The sequence below is a fragment of the Echiichthys vipera genome (assembly GCF_963691815.1).
Source record: "Echiichthys vipera genome assembly, chromosome: 14".
In the NCBI taxonomy this organism is placed as follows: domain Eukaryota; kingdom Metazoa; phylum Chordata; class Actinopteri; order Perciformes; family Trachinidae; genus Echiichthys; species Echiichthys vipera.
In genome coordinates this window covers 1001512-1018836 of record NC_139839.1, presented here as the reverse complement: position 1 = coordinate 1018836, position 17325 = coordinate 1001512, and the positions used below count along the sequence as shown (strand labels likewise).

The following is a 17325-nucleotide window of genomic DNA, read 5'->3' as shown; positions in this document are numbered from 1 at the left end:
TGGCAACCCGAGTGGTGGGATTATTTTTTGTTGTTGCGACCACGATCTTAAGTCACTAGCTGGCGTTGTTCTGCTCATTCTCCATATTCAACCTTTAAATTCAGCGGTTTTCTGCACACACAAAAATATGATAATGATGTATTCTTCACTTTGATGTTGCACCTGGTAAAGACGGAGATAATGTCAAATACTTAATCTACTGCCGGGTAGATTCATAAATAAGAAATCATAATTTATGAGTTGTTTATATTCTTTATACCGTGATTCTGTAAAGTAACAAAATGTAGTGCAGTAACATATAAAGTAGCATGAAATGATGTACAAGTACCTCAGAATGGGAGTTTAGTTCAGGACTTGAGTAAATGTACTTAGGACTGAGAACTTGGCATACACTCAATGTTTAGTGCAAGTATCATTTTGTATCACATTTCACCAAAAGTGTGTAAGTCACAAGGGAACAAATACACAAAAACAGTGGTTATAGATCATAAATAAAACGTTTGTATAACAGCTCATACAGTGTTTGAAATAAAAGAGGAAAAATACTCGATCCAAATCTAAAAAAAAGTGTTTTATTCTCTGTTACATCCGTTTCCTCGAGCCTCACTGTCCATATCTCTGAAAAGGAGACTATGTACCTTCACAGTGACTGCACAAAGAGTACAATGCATGGTGATGCCATACTTAGTAGGCATATGGGTTTTGCTCCTCAGTCATGACCACATAAATCCCTATTTACTCAGTTATTACCCGCCCAACATGTCAGCTGTGGAATAAATAGGAATAAAATACAGTTTTCTATTCTCTGGGTCGCTGCAGAACGTCATAGATCGATCAGAAAACAACAGTAAATGCTGGTAATGTCGCTACTATTCTACATAGAAGGTTGTAAGCCATTTGGCTGTCTTTGCGCTTATGCAGAGGATTCGATCTGGAGCTGGGAGGTGGTGTTGACGAGGTCTCTGGGAAGACTTTCTCGGGCTTCTTGCATCTTTCTCCTGGCCCTCTGGAAAGCCTCTGACACGGGGAAAAATGAGAGGAATAGAAAGTCTCTATACCAGCTGCTATAAAGGTTTTACAATGCACAAAAATAACTTTACACTTTTTTAGTTTCCATTTATTGTATTTTAAAGCATATAGCAATGTATGAGCGATTAACGGAGAAATCCAGTAGAGTCGCTAACAGACGGACGTGGCTAACAGTGATTAGCTCGGGGCAGCACGGTGAAGGCATTAAAACGTCTTTTTTAACCACTAACACTTCTGAGAATAAAAGCAAACCTCTGCAGCAGCATGAGAAGAGTCCCTACATAGGAAACAAAGCACCAATGGGCTCCTTCCTTTGGGATTGACTTTAATAAGCAACTTGAATAGACTTTACTATGAGAGGAGCTGGTACCTGGGCCAGTTGGTAAGTCTTTAAAACACTCTTTTAATAAACTCTGGGTTCACTCACTACGTTGTTGGTGCTTCGTTTTATGTGTAGGGACTCTTCTCATGCTGCTGCAGAGGTTTGGTGTTATTTGGAGCAGCATTAGTGGTTAAAAAAGACGCTTGAATGCCTCCATCGTGCTGCCCCGAGCTAATCACTGTTAGCTAACAGCTGGCCACTGTCAGCCTTGTTAGCGACTCTCTGGGGATTTCTCTGTTAATCGTTCATACACCAAAATAAATTGTCTCGATGGCTTATTTGATGAACGAATTTACAAAAAAAGACCCTGGGGTGATCTTAAACTGGAATTACGCTTTAATTCATTAAGTATGGACGTTATCTGAGGAAATGTGTGGTGTGATGTCTGTGTTTAAGCTGTTGTGACACTGTAATTTCCAGTAAAGGATTATTAAAGGATACAGCTATCTATCTCAAGAAAATTCTGCTGATCTACATCTTAAATATTTTGTGCTTAAGTGTTGGAAGAAGTAAACTTGCGTCCCAAAGAGCTGCACACAATTCAGCCTTCAAACTGGTCTTTAAACCTCCAGATCGGTGAGTGAGTGTCTTTACCCAGGATGGTGCAAACAGCTCCTTGCTGACTAAATCCTCCCAGCTGGTCAAAAACTGTCTGCCTCCTCTTCTTCAACATGGTGGCGTCAACAAAGGCCCTGCACCATAAACAACATGGATACACTAAACCACACTGACTGTACAGGACATTTAAACATGTACATGTGTGGTAAATGTAATGTCTCACAGATCATTTGTACACAGACAAATACTTTATAGGTTCATAAGTGATTTCTACACATACTGACACATGCAGGGTGTACTTACCTGGCTTGCTGGATGCAGTGCAGGTTAAAGGTTACACTTCCTGTGGTTTCAGTACGAAAGCCAAAGCGACTCAGCCTCTCTCCCTGCAGCCATTTATGGAAGTATAAAAATAAAACAAACTGTTCAGTATCTTTATTAAAATAGTACGAACACAGGCATAAACAATGCACGTACAAAAATATTTGCAAAATGTGGCGTTGCACATGTATCAGGAGGGAAGCGTGCACCAAAACACACCAATGTGTCCGTGTGACAGAAGCTGAATGTAACCAGAGCTTTGTTTATGTAGAAGAAAACTTTACAGGGTACATTTAAATGCTATTTAAAGAGATGCTGTGATAAGAAAAGGTATTTTTACAAAGACAGTATACACGGTGTAACTAAAGTCCTCCTCCAGACACATAAAAAGTAAAAAACGAAACTCAGAAACTCCGCTCTTTCTCAGCCACGAGAAAACAGCACAGAGAGCGTCCTCAGAGGTTTCAGCCCACAGTACCTTGAAGGTCCCGGGTATTCTGACGTAGCTGTGGTCTTCCAGCTCTGGAGAGCCTCCAATAAAGAAGCGCCTCAGTGCGGAGACTGTCCCCGTCTGAAGGGGCCTCCACGTGTGGCATGTAATTGAATGTTTACCTGACACGCAAAAAAATACACACACATACAAGACATTAAAATAAGACTGGGGACTGTTCGATGGCGCCCTTATTTCAGTCCAACAACTTTAAGGTGTACACGGCATACCAGGCATGGCAGGAAAAAGCAGATATCCGTAGCCTTCGGTTCGATAGCGCTGCCAGGAGTCCAGAGAAAGAACCTTGAAGTAGATCACTGGCCACTGGGGGGTTGACTCTGAAATAAGAGAGAGAGAGAGAATTCATTGGATCAGTGTATCGTTAAAATGAACGGGATCACTCCAGCTAACTAATGCATGAAACAAATGTTTTGAACACAATATTCCACGGCTGATACTCACCCTCACTCTCTTTCTCACTCATGTAGAAAGCCTCAAAGCTGAATGGGTGACTGAAGAAAGCGACATTTTCCTGTTGGCAGGGAGAAGGTTTAACAAATCTCTGAAGCCGTTCACCAGTCTAGTATATTAGTGTATTATACACACCTTCCCTAATGTTTTAGCCCGGCAGGTCTGTGTCACCCCTGAGAGAGACTGAAACGGCAGGCTGGACCAACCTTAAACAAACAAGAATAATACAAGTTGAAGTCACTAACTCATCACTCATCTTCAGCCTCTTATCCGGGTTCGGGTCGCGGGGGCAGCAGCTTTAGCAGGGGACCCCAAACTTCCCTTTCCCAGGCCACATTAACCAGCTCTAACTGGGGGATCCTGAGGCGTTCCCAGGCCAGTGTGGAGATCTAATCTCTCCACCTGGTCCTGGGTCTTCCCCGAGGCCTCCTCCCAGCTGGACGTGCCTGGAACACCTCCCTAGGGAGGCGCCCAGGGTTCATCCTTACTAGATGATCCTGAACCACCTCAACTGGCTCCTTTCAACGCAAAGGAGCAGCGGCTCTACTCCGAGTTCCTCACGGATGCTGAACTTCTCCCCCTCTCTCTAAGGGAGACTCCAGACCCCCTCCTGAGGAAACACATTTCGGCCTCGTCTCAACAACAACTAAGTATCACAATGTAAATAGTGTCATACTGTATGTGACTTACTGTTGGGCAGCTCCATGAAGAAGTGGATGTATAAGTTATCATACTCAAATCCTTTGGCTGAGACTGGGTACGGAGAAGAGGAAGGAGATTTAAATGCCAAGGATTTTAGAAATATCTACATCAGTAATGACCACAGCTTTGCTACTCACCGATCTCTCCATTCATCAGGTAACGCAGAACACCTAAAGGAGGCTAAAGGAGAGACACATACTAAGTGCAAATGTGTAGTTGTTCCAGTGTTAAAAGTTATGGACAGAAGACATCAAAAGGCCATAAAGATCGCAACAAAATATATAAAAGGCCACTCTGAGATCAAATTAATCTGCAATAATAGTTTGTTAAATGACTTACCATTTCAAAGTCCTGTCCAACAAGGCTACTGAGGTACTCCTTGTGCCGTACGTACAGCTGGAGAGAGAGGAGAGTGGATGTGTCCATATCATAAGACATGTTTCACGAACATTAAAAGCTTTCCTCTTCAATTGTGAATAGATCCTGGTCCTGAAGGAAACATGATGGAGATGAACTCACATCACTGTACATGTTCTGCTCCCGCTCCTGTTCCTCCGGCTGCATGGCTGTGCAGACATTCTCCAGGGTGAGACGCCACACTTCTCTCTTCTCCCCCGCTGTTACTATCCTGCACAACAACCAGACTTTGCGTTTGTTGAATGTGGCTACAAATACAAGTGCAGCTTTAACTAATATGCCATCCGTCAATACTGGAGCCACAAACGGTCTCCTGAACTTGCCTGTACGGCTCTTTGCCTTTGTTGAAGTCAGGTTTTACAACGACTGTTCCACTGCCGTCTGTTTTTATGGTTACCAGCAAATATTCATTCTCTTTCTGGCCCAGCCTGGGAAAGCAAGAAGCAAGAAAGAGAGAAAGCCGCAACTGAGCCACACGACACCCAAAGATAGATTTTAATTTAAGTAAACACACTAATAACAAATGGTTCCTTCACTTCTGGGTGGCAAGACTAGTTTCCTAAAGAATCAAGTTATCGAGAGCTATAGAGATCGCAGGTTAATATCAGGGGGAAACTGATCTCATGAAGGAGTCTGCAAATCAAAACCTCCACATGGAACAATAAAGAGTGAACTGGACAGAAATGGGGTCTTACCTTCCAGGGGGGGCCAGGTCTCCCATGATGTGCATGGTCTGCATGACATTATTCACCACATGACTGCTCTTCACAAACTCCTCTGTGGGCTCCCAGTTGACAATCTTTGACTTTGGAATATTACTGTCCCTGCAAAATACATTTGGAAACATTAAACAAGTCACGGGTTCATCAGTTGGATGAAAGTGAGCCGATTCTTCACCCACATGGTGCGTCTGTCCTGCCGTCTGTGTCTCACGCTGGCCATCCGTTCAGCCAGAAATGTGGGGCTGGATTTGGTTGTGGTCAGTAACTCAGTAGAGTGCTGCTTTCAGGATAAAAACAACAACAGCAACAACGAGCGACTTACAAACACAGTTACAGACAATAATGAAATAATGCCCCTGCACTGACAGTGTAGGAGTTTTAGTTATTGTCAGATACATTAAAAAGAACAATTGTACATTCAAATGCAAAGAAATGCACCTGGTTCACTCAGTCCTTAAAATGATATATAAACAATAAATAAATAAAAGACAGCAATAATAAATCACTGTGAGTTATTTAAAGCGCCTCTCTGTTCAGTTATCTAACGCCTGAGGGTAAAAAACTGTCCAAGCGCTGATGCGTTGTAGGTGTCAAACAAGGTAAACTTAATATAAAATATGTTATCACAAATATAAAGCATCTGACTTAAATGCAACAACACCCAACAGAATCAAATCCAATGCTGTTTGTCACACTCCGTGTTGAATACATTAGCTCTTTGTAAACCTAAATCCATCTAAATCTGCTGTTATTGTGTATTATTTGAACACATGTCTTAAGAAGATTTGAATTTGAAGGTACCTGAGCAACAATGACACTAAGGTAAATAAATAAAGAACACACAAAAATACAAGAACTTGCAATAAACTGACTCATTCACTTTGTTTCTAATGACTCTTATTACAAAACTGTAACATTACAACTACCATTTGATGGAATGGAAGACAGCTGGTGTAGCGGTCATGATCAGTGTATGTGAAGATCCTGTGGTTACGTCGGCCCTTAGCCTTGTTCAGGGCCTTGACTTCAGCGTGGTACTGACGGTCCAGAGGGTCCTGACACGCAGCCTCGCTCTGGTACAGCTCCATCTCATACTGGGACCACAGGCAGAGAGGAATGACGGTGAGCAGGCGGGGTTGTGAGCTATGTGAAGTTAATCATTATAATTTGCTGTGGGTTGGGAAAAGTCCTACCTGACTGAAGAGTTTCTCCTGCCAGCCCACCACCAGCTCCTCCTCGTTATCACCTGGCGACAGAGTACCAGTCAAGTTATTCAAATATGCCTTGAGGGAAACATCCACCCTAAAACATGTACGCATGATTAGATGCAAGTTAATGTTTGTTAGATTCCTGTACCCATCCTGGTGTGTGATGGCATATGTTTCTGTGGACTGAAGCAACAAAGTTAGTTTGCAAAAGTCAAGATATACCGTGTTTTTAATAAGATGCACATCTTATCCTAAATTGAAGTGCACTTGCTGTTAGATGCCAGCAAATGCTCGGCTGACGATTAAATCATAAAGGTCCTGACAAGTTTAACATGAGTACAGTACAAGAGACGAGACAACCTGTTAGTATGGACCCGTGAAAACTGTCAGTCACCATCAGTCCTTCTCCCTAACAGTAGAAATAGTTCTACCTGTTTGGCCATGTGAGGTGAGAGTTTGCAGTTCAATGGCTCCTCTGTCTTGCTGGGACAGAACTTGCTGCTGGAGGTGCTGGGAGAGGGCTGCTGTGGAGGACACCCTCTCTATACGCACCCTAAAGTGGGAGAAAGAAAGAGATAAATGGGGAAATAAGGTGTCCCAAGCTTGAGCCTGGGGGACAGCAGTCAACAGAGACATGGGGAGCTGAAGTGGCACCAGCTTCCTTTCAGTTCTTTTTGGGATTGCATCATCGATGCAACGGCGATTACCGTTTTTTTCATCAGCCTTAGCCGATGACCAATTCGGACTTACGATTTTCTTGAGCCGATATTTGGAGCCGATACGACTTTTCTCCCTCAATTTACATCATAAAAATCACACAATGATGACAACAAATGTTACGAGTCTCAATTTTAAAAAAGGAACAACTATTGCACTTAAAAAAGCCGTCTCCAGCAACACAGAGCTGCCTGTGGACGCCTGTCTGCCCAGCCCGCATCTGCCGCTACGATACACGTAGAAAAACGCAAATATCGGCCGGCTGATGTATCAGTCTATCACTAGACCACACTCTGACTTATTTATGATTTACAGAGACCCAACAATTCCTCCATGAGCAATCAAAAACATCTATAATGATAATATCAATAATAATAACAATAATATACAGTATTTATCCAACAATCTTATGCACACAGTGGCAAGGAAAACCTTCCTTTTAACAGGCAGGAACGACAAAGAGACCAAGCTCTATGGACAGGGTCATCCGTCTTGACAGGTTGGTATGGGGGGGGGGGGGGGGATAGAGCGAGACAGAGAGAGAGAGAGAGAGAGAGAGAGAGAGAGACAGAGAGAGAGAGAGAGAGAGAGAGAGAGAGAGAGAGAGAGAGAGAGAGAGAGAGAGAGAGAGAGAGAGACAGAGATGCAAGCAACCAAAAAGTAACAATAACTATAATAATATCTATAGTAATGTGAATATGACTAACGAGTTATGGAATTGAATATACCAGAGTGATATGAATGGTAGAAAGTGTAATAGCTGTTAAATGTTTACTTTTTGAATTGCACCTATTTACAACCTGCTTACATTACTGGCATTGTGTAAATTATGTTTTTTCACCTCATATTGTTTAAATTTTTGTATTACCACTCTTAATATTGGCACTCTTTCCCACTTTGTATGTCAACTGCTGCCCAACAAGTACTACGAGGTGTGCAGACTCAACCAGTGGAGGGGGAAGAGGTCTATTTTATTTAGGTGACAGCAGGATAACTATACCACAATACTAAAGTATTACATTTACATCGTTAAGTAAAGGTACACCAGCAAAATCAAAAACAGCACGAGTCAGTGATGTTTTGGTGTTATCACGTTAGTCATTTGTTGTGTGTTTTGTTTGAGTAAAATGCTGACACACTGAACCAACACTGTAAATCCTCCCAACACCTTCTGACTGATGTTAGCACATTGGAGTTTTGTACCTAAGCTAATGCTAACGTCACCATTAGCTTCTTCTTACCTTATTCTCAGGTTTTTAACCGCATCTCTGGATCTATAAACGGCTTCTCCGGTATCTGTGTTCCAACCGTCTGCCATTAAATGAAAATGCTAGCAGGCAAGCTAAGTAGCGAAGAAACGGTTATAATGTTGTTAAATAACAGCTACTAAGAGAAGCTAACTAGCTTCCATGGTGAACGGATAGTTGTCGTTGCCATAGCGATGCGGTAAGTCCTCTTCTTCTTCGTGGGTAGATTTTTTGGCGGTTCGCAAACCAGTTCACGCGAGATTCACCGCCACCTACCAGACTGGAGTAACAAGAGCAGTTCAACAACAAGGTCATTCAAAGCGCTTTACATAAAACATGAAAAGCATAAACAATGACATTTAGAAAACATTAAAAAACACATATAAAAATACATTCAAGTAAAATTATTACAATTATAAGAAAAGTGTTAAAATGACATTTGTGTAATAGAAGTAAAAGGTCATTGAACACATTAATTGTTAATAATGTGTAATCATTTTTAAGACATGTAATGGGAGTTACAGTGCAGCACAGGAAGTGTAATATATTATTCTGTTTGCTGAAAAGCAGCAGCGAATAGATTCGGGGTTAGATCATTAAATATATATTTTTGTATTATTATTATTATTATTATTATTATTATTATTATTATTATTATTATTATTATTATTATGGGCTGGGAGGAGCTGGTTAATGTGGCCCGGGAAAGGGAAGTTTGGGGTCCCGTGCTGTAGCTGCTGCCCCCGTGACCCGACCCCGGATAAGCGGTTGAAGATGAGGGGCCCGTTTCACAAAGCAGGTTTAGTGAAAACTCTAAGTCTGTTAACCCTGAAATGAGGGAAACTCTGAGTTTTCCGCTTCACAAAGGGAGGTAACTCAGTATATTGTTACATTTTGAATGGGTAAATAACCTTGATACAGTGTCTAACGTTAAGTATATTTTATAAGCTTCATGTAAGATGGGATGTTATTGTTGTGCCAAACGGAATATATTTAAGTTTTATTCATACAGTACGTGAAACACTGGGGCATTTTGTCCGTACCGTCTGACGCTACTGTTCACTTACAATACAGAAGCATAAAGCAACTTTACTGTCCACATTAAAGAAAAACATGTTGAGTACAAGCACTTTGAGTGGATGGATCAAGGGACGAAGCTCATATATTCTTATATCAAGTAAAATATATTGACACAGAGCTTTAATAACTGTAAACTGTAGATGACAGACTGATACACCCTAAGTGTGGGAAGGGGAGGTACTGCAGGTCCTTCCTTCCTGCTGCTGTCAGACTTTACAGTCAGCACTGCTCCCAATAGACTACTGACCTCGTCCTGTACCCTGCACTGTGCAACATGCCTGTACCAAGGTCACTTCTGCTTTTTGCACTATTTGGACTTATTTAATCATATTTATTCACTCCATATCACTTTTTTTTTTACAAACAAACAAAATGAGAACAACTGCACTATATCATGTGAATATGTACATATGTCTATTTCTTCCCTTTTTAAATTTAACTTTATTGTTTATTTTTGCTATTTTTTATATTATTTTGTCATATTCTGGTGCTGCTGTGACAAAATAATTCCCCCGTCTGCGGGACATTAAAGGTTTTCTGATTATGATTCTGACAATAATCATGATAATAAGTTTGCTGAAAAATTAAAAGTGCGTTTCCGCCCGGTTTCGAACCGGGGACCTCTCGCCCGGGCACCGCGTATATTAGATCTTATTTCTCTTATCTTTTCGAGTAGCATCCAGCTGCAGACCCGGAGCACAAGCCCCTCACCCAGGACCAGGTGGAGGGATTAGATCTCCACACTGGCCTGGGAACGCCTCAGGATCCCCCAGTTAGAGCTGGTTAATGTGGCCCGGGAAAGGGAAGTTTGGGGTCCCCTGCTAAAGCTGCTGCCCCCCCGACCCAACCCCGGATAAGAGGCTGAAGATGAGATGAGATGCTGTTGTTGTTGTCGTTGTTGTTGTTGTTGTTGTTGTTGTTGTTTCTAATAATCTCAGACTGTAACCTGAAGTGTACTTGAGGCTTAGTGTTACACCCTTCGGTACCGCGGGGGGGCGCTTTGCACCTAACACGTTAGTTTGCGATCCGCCATAAACCAGCGAAGAAGAACACGGGGCGGCGGACCAATCAGATCACTCGGCGGGTCCTGGGTTGTTGTGGTATGGTTGTGGTATGGTTGTGGTGCTGAGCTGTCACACTAAGTTTCTGAAACATTATAACGGTGTTGCTGCCGTACAGCATGGCGTCCTTTGTGACCGAGGTGCTCGCCAGCTCTGGGAAACTGGAGAAAGAGGACCTGTCCGGTAAAATCAGCAGAATGTCGCGGAAGGTGGAAGATACGAAGGTAAACCTGTTGCATTAGCGTTAGCATTAGCATCGGAGCTAAGTAAAGTTTGAAGCAGCGTTAGCAGTTAGCGCCATCACTTCTGTTACAGACACGACACTTCTTTGACTGACCCTAGCTACATTTTCACGATGCTTCCTGAAATAACAGGCAGTTATTATTTATTATCAGTTAACACAGAAGACTATCCAGCTAGGCTTATTGAGTGAATGCTCGTTATAGCATGAGTTAGCTTAGCTGTGTGTGCAGGGACATCTGACTACGTGGCTCTATAAACACTTTAGACACATGCCACTTAATATTTATAACGGTACTTTTTACTGCACTGTATGAAGGACTAAATATGACTTAAGTAACAATAAGTAAATTAATAAATACAGGAATAAAGAAAGAGAGAAACACAGGAATGCATAAATAAATGAGCAAATAAATAAATATATGTATAAAGATATACAGCAATAAAGAAATGCATGAATAAATATATGTATAGATACATGCAGTAATAAATAAATATATGTATAAATACAGAAATAAATAAATGTATAAATAAAGAAAGAAATATAGGAACAAATATATAAATGCATGAATATATGTATAGATAATACAGGAATAAATAAATAAGTGCATACATGAAGAAATACAGGAATGCATAAATAAATATATGCATTAATAAATTATAAATACATTTTCTAAAGAAATGCTTTACATTTATTTCTACATTTACCTACAGCTGCTTTTTGTGAGTTGATACGAATGTAACCGTTAAATGAGTCTGTTTAAATTAAATCAAAATGACAACTTCTCTATTACGTCCGTTTTCTTCATGTTTATTTCCCAGGAAGAAGTATGTGACATGATAAACAAGCGCTATAGTGACTTCCTCCCGAGTCTGCAAGGCTCCGAGGAGCTAATGGTGCAGGTCGACGAGGTCTCCAAAGAAATGGAAGCCCTTAAAAACTGCATCGAGAGCGAGGTACGTGTGAAACAGTTTATAAATTAAATAAATACTTAAGCCGGGTCCCCTGAAAGTGCAGAACAGACGGGCTTCAGCTCTACCTTAAACGTTGGTGTTTGTGTATGTTGACACAGGTGCAGCAGAATATCCACGTGGCGGTGGCTGAGTATGCAAAGCTGAAGCAGCAGCTGGAGAAAAATACTATCATCATAACAATGCTCGGACACCTGAAACAGGTACAGCTCGCATGGCAATTTGTGAGGTAAATAATATAACGTAAAATGTGGTCACAAATGAAAAGTGCCAGGGAGTTTCCACGTGGCTGCAAAGGCTATTTCTTTTGATTTACTTCTTTCTTTAACGAGCTCATAATTTGTTCTTGCATGCATTGTCCTGATAGGGCTTTGTGTTATCCATACATTCAAATAAAGGACACAGCAGCATCCATAATCCATGTTTGAATGTTTCTGTCATATCTTCTGTGTGACGCAGTTTCACAGTGCAATGGAGGAGTTCAACAAAGCTTTACTGGACAAGAAATATGTTGATGCGGCCAAACAGCTAGAAAAGGTAAACGCTGCTGTTTACATCATGTCCACACGACCTTAACTCCACTCTGAACTAGGGCGGCTGGGCAATTAATGCAAAACTGACTCCACAACACAGTCAACAAACTGATTTAGATCCTTCTCTATGTACGATTCTTGATATTGGACTATATAAATAAAATTGACTTGCTATAACCTGTGTGTTAACGTGCTGACAGACTGATTTTTTGTTCCCAGGCGAGGGTTAGTGTGGATTCACTGAAGGACTGGAAGACTTCTCAGCTGCCGCTGCTCAGCGCCCTCAGCTCTGAGTTGACAGTGCAGAGAGAAAACTTAATTTACCACCTGGGAGATGAATGGAAGCGCCTCGTCATCTGGAGATTACCGTCCTCAAAGGGTAAGACTTTTCTTTAATGTGTGTCAGATGTGGTAAAATGGGATGCCAAAGAAATAGATCCCACACTAGTCTTTTGCTTGTTAGCGTTTCTTGTTTTGCATATTTATAAAACATGACAGCAAACCTATCTGAGCACAAGGCATCAGTAGTGCCTGTTTGACTTGTACCACCAGAGCCTGCAGATCTAAAGTCCTTCCTGAAGGTGGAGCTGAGCCTGAGCCACGCATGCTGTAAGGACGGTGAAGCCAAACCTCCGGCTCTGCTGCGCTGCGTCCTGCAAGCTCTGGCCATCCAGGGAGACCTTCAGCACAAGATCAAGCTGTTCAGTAAGAGCACGCAACACTGCTCACTGTTTGCATACTTCCCAGACACTTTATTTCACTTAATTTAGTATTTGTACCACGTGTTTTAAAGAACTGTGATCAACATCTGTTCTGAGAGCATCCGTAAGTTGTTATTGTTAAACATGGCGTCTAAAGTCGTCAAGCCATCCACAAAGAGATTTTTTATGACATACTATACTATAACTTTATTAATCGGTTGCTGAGGTGGATTGTTTTTCCACTAAGTTTTAATATTATTTTGGGAGTTATAAGTATGTTTTGATTATTATTGGGATAATTTCATGAATCGCATGAATTGTTTTGGTCAGGATAATGGTGACATAACATTTCTACATTGTCCCGTGCCTCATCCGGACCTTGATTGAGCACCACATTTCACAACTGAGAGCTGTAACTAATCAGTACCTCTGGTGGACACAGATCCTCAGCATATCTTTGTAGTTTCGATTGATGTGTGCATTGATACTGACGTTAAGATAATAGCTTCCACCGTAGCTTATCGTTCAAGCTGTAAAGCAAGTTGTACCGAAAGGTGAGAACCTGCTCAGCGCTGGTTTCTGTTGTTCAGGTCAGGTGCTGCTGAAGACCATGTTGAAGCCGTTGGTGATGTACCCTTCACTGTCTGTGAGGGTAATGGAGCAGCAGGAGGAGGGGACCATACTGGCCTTACAGTGTTTGGAGGAGAGCCATGAGGAGAGATCCACTCCTTCACAGGTCTACAGCAAACTGCTCCTGGTGCTCCGGACTCTGCACTCTCACCTGCTAGGTACAGTGCAGCTGGGCCCCTGTAGAAATGATATATCATGCTTCAAACTTGCTTAGTGTTTTACTTGTTCCTTTTGTTTTTCAGATGTGTCCATCGGAGATAAAAAGCTCTCGGCCATCTTGGGGGAGCTAATTTGGGAGGAAATGTCCCAGTGCATCATCCACGAGTGTCTGCTCTACTCCATCCCCACCAACAGCAGCCAGCTGGACAAATACAACACTGTATGGACCCAACAGCAGTTTGTACCGTTTTAATGACACATACAGAATGACATTTTTACCTGAATATGTTTTTTGTTGGACGTGCTCAAGGTGATCAAGGAAACTGAGGAGTTTGAGAAGTCTGTGAAGGAGATGGAGTATCTGCGGGGCGATTCCACGGACCTGCTCAAATATGCCAGAGATGTCAACTGTCACTTTGCCAGCAAGAAGTGCAAAGATGTCATCGTGGCGGCCCGCAAACTCATGACCTCCAAGATGCACAACACCATCAAAGTATGTGTCATGATTGTGTTGTATTAGATCGCACCACAATTTCCCCAAAACCTCCAGATGCTTTTTCTTTGTCTTATTACTCTCTTCCACTTTTTTCCCCACAACTGTTAGATCACACCGGACTACAAGCTGCGTCTTCCCAAGCTGCCCGCTCCAGCTTCTGAGCTGAAGGTGAAGCAAGAGACCGCGGATGTGACTATAGAGAACGCAAAGCAGCTGTCTGCGTGGAGTCTGTCTCTGCCAGCGTGTCGCATCAGCGAGTCGGTGCAGCAGCTGATGGAGCTGGCACTCAACACCCTGTGTGAAGCCGTTGGAAGCTCCACACAATGGTATGTTACCGTTGGAGCACAGCTGGTCTCATTGTCCTGCAGCCTACTCATAAAAACATCTACATCTACATACTTTAAGATGTTTCTATTTTCCCTGCTCTGACGTTGTTCAGTGTCCTGTGTGTTGACAATAAATGCATTTAAAGGACCATTATCACACTCAAAACAAGGAGGAAATGGTCCAAAAAAAAGCAATAGAGGCAAAAATATCCTGACATTTAGACTAGACTAGACTTTGCTTCACTGGATCTTGCAGTTCCCATAATGTATCACAGTATGTATTTAAGGCTACCAGGCAGGGAGGGTGGAGGCCTGTCAGAACATCATTGGTGATGAAGTGTTGTAAAACATAATCCCTGTTCCTGTTGTTGTGCGTTTCAGTGGTTTACAACTCTTCTTCACTGTGAGAAACATCTTCCAGCTGTTCTACGATGTCGTCCCGACGTACCACAAGTAAGGATGTTCAGAGCAGATCAACACCAACACGTTTTCCCACAAGGTGTAAACAAGTTTCCTCTGCTACCCCATCCAGGGAGAACCTCCTTAAGTTCCCTCACCTGGCCGCCATTCAGCACAACAACTGCATGTACCTGGCCCACCACCTGCTCACCCTGGGCCACCATTTCAGAGCTCACCTGCCGCAGCCGCTCAGCGAGGGCGTGGCAACTTTTGTTGACATGGTGCCAGGATTCAGGAAACTAGGTAACTCATCAACACACTACTCCTGTCCTTAAACATTCAGAGGCCACATATATACTAATCCTCCATTTGTTTTGGGGAACACCATCAGGCCAAAATGTCCACTTCCACACATGAAATATCAACATCGGTGTGTCATTTCCCTCCAGGTGCTCAGTGCTTCTTGGCCCAGATGAACGTCCAGAGGGCTGAGCTGTTGGAGAGACTTTCCACCGCTCACAATTTCTGCAACCTGGACGATGAAGACAATTACATTGCAGCCAGCAAAGCAGTAAGACAGGTGAGAGGAAAGGGCCTTGAAAATAACGTGTAGTAAAAATTGTGATTGAGCTCTTTAATTTGTGTGGCTGCTTTGCAACTTTTCTTTCATTCATGCACTGCTGATCATCTGTTTGCTTGCCTGCAGGTCATCCATCAGTTGAAGCAGTTGGGCACAGTGTGGCAGGATGTCCTTCCAGTCAGCATCTATTGTAAAGCCGTGGGCAACCTCCTCAACACAGCCATCACAGAAGTCATTGCCAAAATCATGATGCTCGAGGTTTGTGCTTCTTTAAAAAAAGATATGCAGTCTCTCTACAGCAGAGGTGTCCTGTCCTGCTCCTGGAGAGCTACTGTCCTGCATGTGTTAGGTTTCTCCCTCCCTCTAACACACGGGAGTCTGATGATTATCAAACCCTTGAAAAGCTTCAGCTGCTTGAGAGCATTAGACTAGGGCCCTGTTTACACGACAAGGCTCCCGGGTGGAAACGGCAAAATATTTGATCAGATGTGCCTCTCGTTTAGACGGCGACGGCAAACACAAGAGGAGGGAAGCCCCCCTCCAGAGTGGAAATCTTAACACTCCACTGTTGTGTTTCCATGTGAAGGGGTAAAAACACTAAAGTGTGCTTTGATCTGCTCACATGTTTACATAACATCCATGTGCAGAGTACAGGTAAACAACAACAAACATGTCTGACTATTTCCATCAGGCAGACATTCAAATGTCCTGTCGGGAGCCGAGGCAGTGGGAGGCTGCAGACCGTGCTGCAGATCCCTGTCACGCTGTGCGGCGTCCTGCTTCTCCGCTGTTAGGGAGAGAAGGAGGAGGAAGTTTCTACACATGCACCAGCTCTGGGTGGTGTTGTGTGGCGGTGCTTCACAGCAACCCATGGCCACCTGACGTGGATACTACATTGAATTTCACACACTTTTGCGTCACCGTATGCGCGCAGATTTCCCCCCAAGGTCACCCGGCTAAACGCAGAACAAAAAGTGAGAATGCATCGTCTTCGTCTAAACAGGCCTAGGTGCTGTAATGGCATTTCCATTTCCACAGCACTAACTCCTGCAGCAGTTGTTTGTTCTGAAAGCTGGTTTTGTTTTAGGTTCAGTCCCAAATTTGTTACGTTCAAACACAACAAAGTCATAACATCCTGATAAGACATGGTGACGAAGGCTTTTATCTCTCACTTGAACTGTCTGCAGGATATTTCCTCTGAGGATGGGGAGCACCTCCACACTCTCTGCCAAACCATCATCGAGGAAGGTCCGCTGGTCTTCATCCCCCTGGCCGAGGAAAAGAAGAACAGGAAGTATCAGGAGGAAGTGCCTCTCTACGTGAGGAAGTGGAGCACCTTTAAGGAGCTGGTCATCGTGCTGCGGGCCAACCTGCAGGAGATCGTGGACAGGTAAGAAGAAGGAAACACATTGAAGTATCGACAGAATAATTGCTGCTTGGTGCCCGGCTGATTGTCCTGTGGTTCCTCTCGCAGGTGGGCCGATGGAAAAGGTCCGTTGGCGTCGGAGTTCTCCGGTTCGGAGGTGAAGAATCTGATCCGAGCCTTGTTTCAGAACACAGAGAGGAGAGCTGCGGCTCTGACCAAAATCAAATAAACACTCGGAGCAAAGAGGAAAGATACTACAGCACTTTTTCCTCTGAGGAAAATATGATCCACGCCTTTATTCATTTCCATTGTTTTGTGTTGCGTTGAATTTGTGCATTTACACGTGTGTAGCTCAAACAGACACCGACGTAGTTTCCCTGTCTGATGGAGGTCGAGGTGCTGTCGCTGGGGGTATAAGCTGGTTGTAATCAAGCGTGGGAGATGTTCCTTCAGACTGCAATTAGTCCTGCAGAGATTAAACGGAGGCTTCTTTACATCAGCAGCCTCGGTCATATAGC

General features: G+C 43.0%; 2 protein-coding genes across 3 annotated transcripts in view; one reads left to right on the top strand and one right to left on the bottom strand.

Annotated features, from left to right (window-relative positions):
- Positions 1-552: 552 nt before the first annotated feature.
- Positions 553-8440, bottom strand: mks1 (MKS transition zone complex subunit 1). Of its 2 annotated transcripts, none has more exons than XM_083927330.1 (18): positions 8259-8440; positions 6732-6853; positions 6286-6338; positions 6019-6186; positions 5272-5372; positions 5066-5194; positions 4694-4798; positions 4473-4581; positions 4293-4349; positions 4091-4133; positions 3942-4004; positions 3387-3457; positions 3243-3312; positions 3011-3118; positions 2769-2902; positions 2273-2355; positions 2006-2103; positions 553-1017 (listed from the first exon to the last, which is right to left on the bottom strand). In XM_083927330.1, exons 1-18 carry the CDS (start codon positions 8333-8335, stop codon positions 914-916), a joined length of 1695 nt encoding a protein of 564 aa, XP_083783456.1. In that variant the 5' UTR covers positions 8336-8440; the 3' UTR covers positions 553-913. The 2 variants fall into 2 exon arrangements, with proteins under 2 accessions (XP_083783456.1, XP_083783457.1); XM_083927331.1 differs by having other exon boundaries at positions 5272-5369.
- A 2014-nt stretch (positions 8441-10454) lies between these two features.
- zw10 (zw10 kinetochore protein) overlaps positions 10455-17325 on the top strand; it is a 7106-nt gene continuing 235 nt past the window's right edge. The window contains exons 1-16 of the mRNA XM_083926636.1: positions 10455-10629; positions 11468-11602; positions 11719-11820; positions 12077-12154; positions 12370-12529; positions 12703-12855; positions 13442-13639; positions 13724-13860; positions 13951-14133; positions 14245-14462; positions 14844-14915; positions 14995-15164; positions 15311-15441; positions 15568-15699; positions 16629-16831; positions 16916-17325. The exon at positions 16916-17325 is cut by the window's right edge and continues 235 nt beyond it. Of these exons, the coding sequence (XP_083782762.1) occupies positions 10525-10629; positions 11468-11602; positions 11719-11820; positions 12077-12154; positions 12370-12529; positions 12703-12855; positions 13442-13639; positions 13724-13860; positions 13951-14133; positions 14245-14462; positions 14844-14915; positions 14995-15164; positions 15311-15441; positions 15568-15699; positions 16629-16831; positions 16916-17036 (2298 nt within the window). The 5' untranslated portion in view covers positions 10455-10524 and the 3' untranslated portion in view covers positions 17037-17325. The remainder of the gene's footprint in view (positions 10630-11467; positions 11603-11718; positions 11821-12076; positions 12155-12369; positions 12530-12702; positions 12856-13441; positions 13640-13723; positions 13861-13950; positions 14134-14244; positions 14463-14843; positions 14916-14994; positions 15165-15310; positions 15442-15567; positions 15700-16628; positions 16832-16915) is intronic.

Coding starts and splice junctions, on each gene's coding strand:
- mks1 (XM_083927330.1), bottom strand. CDS start 8,335: ATGGCAGACGGTTGGAACACAGATACCGGAGAAGCCGTTTATAGATCC. Junction 5,195..5,271: donor CGGCAGGACAGACGCACCAT/GTGGGTGAAGAA, acceptor TGTATTTTGCAG/GGACAGTAATATTCCAAAGT. Junction 4,134..4,292: donor TTGGACAGGACTTTGAAATG/GTAAGTCATTTA, acceptor TCTCTCCTTTAG/CCTCCTTTAGGTGTTCTGCG.